General features: G+C 34.4%; 1 protein-coding gene across 2 annotated transcripts in view; it reads left to right on the forward strand.

The window, feature by feature from the left end:
* The window catches only part of KIAA1407 (KIAA1407 ortholog), a 74,194-nt gene that overhangs the window by 21,089 nt on the left and 46,067 nt on the right, over positions 1-7,038 (forward strand). For both annotated transcript variants that reach the window (XM_012652242.1, XM_012652241.1), the window contains one exon: positions 1,601-1,754. In XM_012652242.1, coding sequence (XP_012507696.1) covers positions 1,601-1,754 — 154 coding nt within the window. The remainder of the gene's footprint in view (positions 1-1,600; positions 1,755-7,038) is intronic.

The following is a 7,038-nucleotide window of genomic DNA, read 5'->3' on the forward strand; positions in this document are numbered from 1 at the left end:
ACTTCTTGTGGATATACTGATTTAAACTTTTCAGAAAGCAATTTAGCAATAAACAGGAGCCATAAAATGGATTATCCCTTGACCTGGGAATTCCAGTCCTAGGAAAACTGCTCTCAGAAAATGATCAGTAAAGCAGACCTTTAAAGATTTGTACACAAAGATAATTAAAATAACATTATTTATAATGGCAGACATTAATAAATATTAGAGAAATTATTAAATAACGATTGTACAATGAAACAGGACCAACATTTTTTTTTATGAGTGGAAATATGGATGGCTTTTATTCCTCCCTGGTTTTTCACAATGAACAGATACTACTTTCATCACATATATATATTCTAATGTTATTTTTAAAAATAAAATTCATGGTATTAGAACCATATTTCTTTAATGCTCACCATGACCTGCCTATAACCATCTAATATATCATTGTTATAGCATTAGTAGTTTGGAAAGAGTCAGTAAAATTTTACTGTTGGTAGGGCCTTTTAACTTATTTGTAAGCTATCTTAAATCTGCTTTATTGCATAGTTTTAAAGTATCTCTTTCAAGGTACTTATTAATTACAAAGGGAAAGTTAATAACTTTATACTGAAGCAACCTTAACCAAATGATGGTTAACATCACTGGTAATAAAACATAACAATGTATGCCTCTGTATGATATATGAGAACAAATGAGAGAATATCTATACAGTATTCTGACATCCCTCTCAATCTGAGTCTCCACAACTATAAAGTGAAGTTCCAGAAAGACTAGGTGACTTGTCTGAGTTTTCACAGCTGCTTTGTGGCCAGAGCTTATGAATTCTAACTTCTAACTAGGATCTGTGTTTGCCACATCATTAATAATATATGCTTTATAGACATACACATACCTATGTAGTAAATATACGCCAGCCAATAAGAATGCCATAGCTATGGGCATGCTTGAATTGGTGAGTGAAGGAGGGATGGCCTGGATGAAGAAGAATAGATAGGTGGATGGGAAAGGGGATTACCAGAAAGATGAGCAGCAGAGTTAGTAAGAGATCCTGATTACTTGTCTAAGTGCCTTTTCCTTACTAGGTTTTATTTTTTTTTCTCTTTTCAGCTATTTTAGAATTATTCTAGATTCCATTCTCTCCTTAGTCAATAACACTTGATTCTTCTATTATTTTTCTTCCTAGAAACCTTGTAAAAAGCTTTATGGTATAAATCTCCTTCTTTTCTTACTTGAAGATCCCTTTTTCTTCCACGTTATAAGAAGAGAGAGAATTTATTATTCTCTAGAGAATACCTAGTAGTTCTTAACTCTCAAATTTTGATCAAAGTATGGCCTATTGTTAAACACAATTAAAATACTAAAGTATCTACAGGACTTTCTACTTTACAAAGTACTTTATAACAATTTTCTTTCATTTAATCTGCATTTTATGAAGAAATAAACTAAGGCTTCCCCACACTCCAAAAATCACCCTACTACATAGTTTTAGAGCCACATCTAAAAATCTGTGTCTTCCGATGGAAAATTCAGCATTCATTCCACTGCAGGAGGTAGTAATTACTCATTTTTAAATCATTTGTACATACATATATTTTTAAATTGTTATTCATAGAGAGAAGAAAAGGCAAGAAGAAAATTCTCAAAAGAATCTAGAAAAAGGCATGTTTCGAAGTGCTCACATTCTTCTGGATGAAGAAAAAATGGCGAAAGAAAGAAAAAGGAAACTGAAAGAGTTATTAATCCAAACTTTCAAGGAAAATCAACAGGTGAGATTGGTAATGTCTCTTTATTCAGTGTTCTGGAGTATAAATGACAAGGAGCTCCATCAGAGATGGGATAAAGTAAACATTAAGCCCAGCTGAGCGTCATCACAAATACCAAAACTGCCCACGCTGTTCTGTGCTGCCCAGCTGAGCTGGTACACAGGGCAGTATACCAATCTAAGCTATTCTTTATATATTCTCATGGGATCCTGGGAAATTGGGGGGATAAATTTAGTACTTCTTCCTAAATTACCCTCTTCAGAATAGCATTTAACTATAATACTAAGGTAGCTCTCTGACAGTTTTTCAAATCCTGGGTTCCACCTTAATAGTCTTAAGGACCATTGTGTTCCGGATTATTCAGAAGATATAAAAACCAGCTACTGGCCTTTTGGTAGCTCAGATCCTAAAGCAATGATATGCTTATATCTGTTCTTCTCTTTATAATGATCTACATTTTATTTTACTCTTTCTCCCTTTCTTTTTCTTTCTCTTTTTGTAAAAATAACTGGCCAGTTTTTTATAGACAGACAAATATTCACCTCAGGCTACTTAAAGCAGTTTTTTTTTTTTTTCAATGAAGTGGGTTTGATAAAGGTGTGAATTTGGGGCTTATAACATTTCAGGTAAAAGCAACTACTTGGCAGATTTGTAAATAAAAAGGTTGGATGAGAAAAAATAAATATGTGTATTTTATTTCCTACAATACCCACCCCAGTGCCTTAGGCATTGCTGAAATTCAGTGAAAGTTAATGAAATAAATACATGAATGAATGGATTTAACAGGAGAAAAGAAAATGTTAGGAAGATGTTGAGGGTGCTTGATAAATGTAGGGATAGACTTATAAAGGCCCTGGAAATCAATAGCAGAATATGATATGAAAAACTAAGATATGAGGAAAAAATAAGGTGGTCAAGACAATATTTTTAAAAAAGATAGACACATTTGATGGCAGCATTTTGGACTGAGTGAGGCAGGAAGTTGTAATTATTCAGACAATAAACAACAGAATTTGGTCAGAGTTTTGGCTTCAGGAAAAGAGAAGGAAACGTGGTGGGAGGAACTGTTAGGAGTTGGAATTAACATTTTGAGAAAGATTAGCAAAGACTCTTAGATTCTGCATCCTTCGTGAGACAGATGGAGTTAGTATATCCTTCTATAATAACAGTTTAGATTTCTAAGAGAAATGAGTATTCAGGGGGCCCTCTTGAGAAGGCCTAAGGAAAAAGTACCATGATATGTTACCCAATGAATGAGAGATAACTAAAACATATGTTCTCTTAAAAATTAATTTTTAAAATGTATTGAAGTCCACTGTACAATCATATATGTTTTAGGTGAAACTGCTAGATACAAATGTTAGTTCCATATACAGAGTTTTACAAAATTAGTGACCCATCTAAAAATGGATTACTTGGTTTTAAAAGGACCACTGTATTTAAAAGGGGGAAATGAGTATAATGAATAAAGTACCCCTACTTTGCCACAGATTCTGCTTGATTTGCACCTATGCTTTATTATTTTAAGTTTTTATTTCAAAATAATTTTTGACATGCAGAAAAGTTGCAAAAATAGTGCAGAGAGTTCCAGAATACCCTTTACCCAGCTTTTTCCAATGTTAACATTTTATATAAGTATAGTATAATTATCAAAACTGGGAAATTAACATTGGTACAATACCATTAAATACCATTAACTAAACTATAGACCCTATTAGAAGATTGCCAGTTTTTCCACTGATGTCCTTTTCCTATTCCAGACTCAACCCATAATTTCACATTGCATTTTCTTAGCCTTGTCCAGTCTGTGACATTTCCTCAATTATTCCTTGTCTTTTATGATCTTGACTTTTTTTTAAGAGAACTGGTGAGATATTTTGTAGAAAGTCTCTCAATTTAAGTTTTCTGGTGTTGTCTCCTCCTTTGATTAAGATTTTACAATTTTGGTAAGAATGCTATATTAAGTGATACTGTACCCTTCTCAGTACATCCTATCAAAGTGTACATAATTGTTGGTGTCAACCTCAATCACTTGGTTAAGGATGTGTCTGCTGGGTTTCTCCATTGTAAAGTTGCTATTTTTCTTTCTTCATGTCTTTCGGGAGATATTATGAAACTATGTAAATATCTTGCTTCTCCTTAAACTGTCAGCTATTAACTTTAGCATACATTGGTGGATCTTCCTGCGACAGTTATTAATGTGATATTTGTCTAATGGTGATTTTTGTATATTCCTTATTTCTTCTATATTTATTAATTGAAATTCTTCTAGAAAGAACTATTTCCCTATTTATTTGTTCATTTATTTATGCAATTATTTACTTTATTCAATATGGGCTCATTGATATTTATGTTATTCTGTGGCTCATAATCTAGTATTATAGTTGTTTACATTGTGATTCAAATTGTTCCAACTTTGGACATTGGGAAATCTTTCAGGTTGGCTCCTTTGCCCTTTCATCATGCTTCCGTCCTTTTTTTCTTTGTGGCACTACAAGATACACCAGGCTCATCTTGTGTTTTCTCTGTCCTAGCCCTGGAATGAACCCCTTCTATGTGGAATCTTGGTTCCTTTTATTGGGGAATGGTCTTTAGAAACCAAGATCTGGGTACTAGGTGTGCTGTTACTGGGGTGTCATTGTTTCTAGGCCCTCTCAGACAGAGCTAGAAAATACTATATATGTATGTATATTAGCCCACACATATACATATTAGATTTATTAATATTTCCACATTTGTCTGTCTGTATATCTATTAAAATCAACAAATTCATACTGGTCACTCCAATTCCAGTACAGCAACACAAGGGTCATGTTGTTCTTCCTCCTTTCCTCATTTGTAGCTTAGTTCTGTGTGTGTGTGTGTGTGTGTGTGTGTGTGTGTGTGTGTAAAGCAATGTGAATTCATAAGGATATTTTCAATAATCCAGTATCACAGGTTTCAGTGTCCCTTTTCCCTCTTTCTCATTTGCAACTTCCTTCTCTGACAGTAAGAAACCTGGCTGTCATTGTCTACACTATATTTACTTATTAGTTCAATCCTAGTATACTGTAAAAGTAGCCTGCTAACCCATACCACTATGGAAACAAATGTACTAACTAAAGCTTAATATTTGTGCAGTTATTTTTGGTTTTGACCTTATAGTATTCAGTCAAAATACTGTTTTCCAAAGTTACTGAGGTTAGTTATTCCCCTCCTCCTTCAGTGTGATTTCTATTCATTTGTAATATGGTTGTGAACCTTTAATTTAGATTTCCCCAGTGTATATGGGTATAACTGAGACATGATAAAAATCTACCTAGCAGACTAGTTGGGCTTTTACGTAGACTTGGTTGGAGACAGGACAGTCCTCTGGTAAAGGCTACAGGAATAGTCAGGCCTTCTGGGCTCGTTATCTTGGTCCTAGTCCACACTCCTAACCTGGTTCTAAAGGAGCCTGAAGCTGCCCTTGTATGGTGAAACTTGGATACTCAGGAGCCTAGATGCGATCACAGGATGAAAAGGAGGAAAATGCAGTGAGCAGTGAGCAGCTAGATAACTGGAAGCTCTTGTCAGCACTCTCAAAATGTTGTGCTGGCATTAGCCTTACAGAAATAGCTGTATAGAGTAGTGGCAGGAAGACTTTAATCTGTTTTTAGGAGTTGCTCTAGCTCAGGTTCCTTTAATTTCTGTAATTCATTGTGCTTTGACTCTGGATTTTATTTGTTCCTCAAAACAATCTCTTAACATCTCATTTGGGCCATGTTATTTAGCAGGAGACTTTCTGAGAGAAACAGGCTGTCTTACCAAAACACAAGTTCAGGTGCAGCACTATTCAGGCATCTTTCCTACACATTTAATTGTCAAGTCTCGTTGCTTTATCAAAAACATCTGTGTTTTGTATAGAAACTTTCTGCTTTCACCCTGTCCTATTTTCTCTTTGATCTTGCACTGAAATCTCCTGGGGTGATTCAGCAATCCACGTGTCTCTGCTAATTAGCAGAAACAACAAGGGATTAACTATGAAATTCTTACACTATTTGGAAAATGGCCTTCTTAGTTCTCATCCTATTTTGAAATACATTTTTTGTTTTCTTAATAAGATTAGAAACTCCATGATCTTTTCTACTTGTGAAAAGTGAAGGGAACAATGCAAGATGGGTGACGCTAACCTACATCTTAGTTCTCTGGGGGAAGGTTTTGGTTTGCTTATTTGGTTGGATTTTTCTGTTACAAAGTAGGGTAGTAATGACCCAAAGGAATCATTCATTGTTAAAGTTATGCTTGTGGGATAGCACCTTCCAAAGTCCACCTCAAACTAAACCAAGGAAATGTGGAGATACTGTATTATGGAAAAGAGGCCTGTATGTTTTTTCTGAGGATGATGGAAACTGTAGTTAAATACTTCATTTATATCCCATAATTCCTCTCCAAAGATCTTAGTTTTATCAGGACTGCCTGCACACCACTGAAGCAAAACCATTTCTGAGCTGACATATAGCAACCATCCTCTCAGCAATGTTATCTTATGTTTGGAGAGAAAGATGAAGGAAAAAAGCCTCTTTACAAAGAAAACTGCAGAGAAAGAGAAATGCCAGCACACCCATGAAGAATACTGGGATTCATGTAACTCTCCCTTCTAGGTTTATTGCCAAGGGCAATGTGTGGTATACATTTTAGGAGGGATTTGAAGCATTATATTTTATTTTATGTATCCAACTGTATAGAAATTTTTTATCTACAGTTGTATCAGTTTATTAAGGAGGGTTTTTTTTGTTTATTCTCTTATTATGTTCTTTCTTCTTTCACCCTACAAGTAACCCAGATTTCCCATTCTTACAGAGGGGGCGGTGATGGCCAAGTTATCAAAATACTGGGCTGGTATGCTTTTGAAAGTGCTATGAAGCTTTTTTTGATCCCAGAGGTTCTTATTTTTAACCATATGACTTTTTTTTTTAAAAAGTAGCAATTACTTTTGAAAAAAGTAGCAATTAAATCTATCTTTTAAAAAATTGAGAAAAGGATGGTCTAGCAGAGAAAAGCTTTTTCAGGAATAGGAAACAACATTGACAAAGGTACAGAGTCATAAATTGTGTGTGTGTGTGTGTGTGTGTGTATGTATACACTTTGCAAAGAGAAATGGAAGCAAAAATTACTGTTCAAAATTAAGTGTAGTGAAATTGTTTCCTATTTGACCTCAAATTGGGGGATGATAATGAGACTCAAAGGAAATAATGTTTGTAAAACTCATAGGAAACTACACAAATGTAAGGTGTGATATTACTATTTAATAAAATGCTTACTAAAT

Source organism: Propithecus coquereli, unplaced genomic scaffold (genome assembly GCF_000956105.1).
Source record: "Propithecus coquereli isolate 6110/MARCELLA unplaced genomic scaffold, Pcoq_1.0 Scaffold386, whole genome shotgun sequence".
Classification (NCBI taxonomy): domain Eukaryota; kingdom Metazoa; phylum Chordata; class Mammalia; order Primates; family Indriidae; genus Propithecus; species Propithecus coquereli.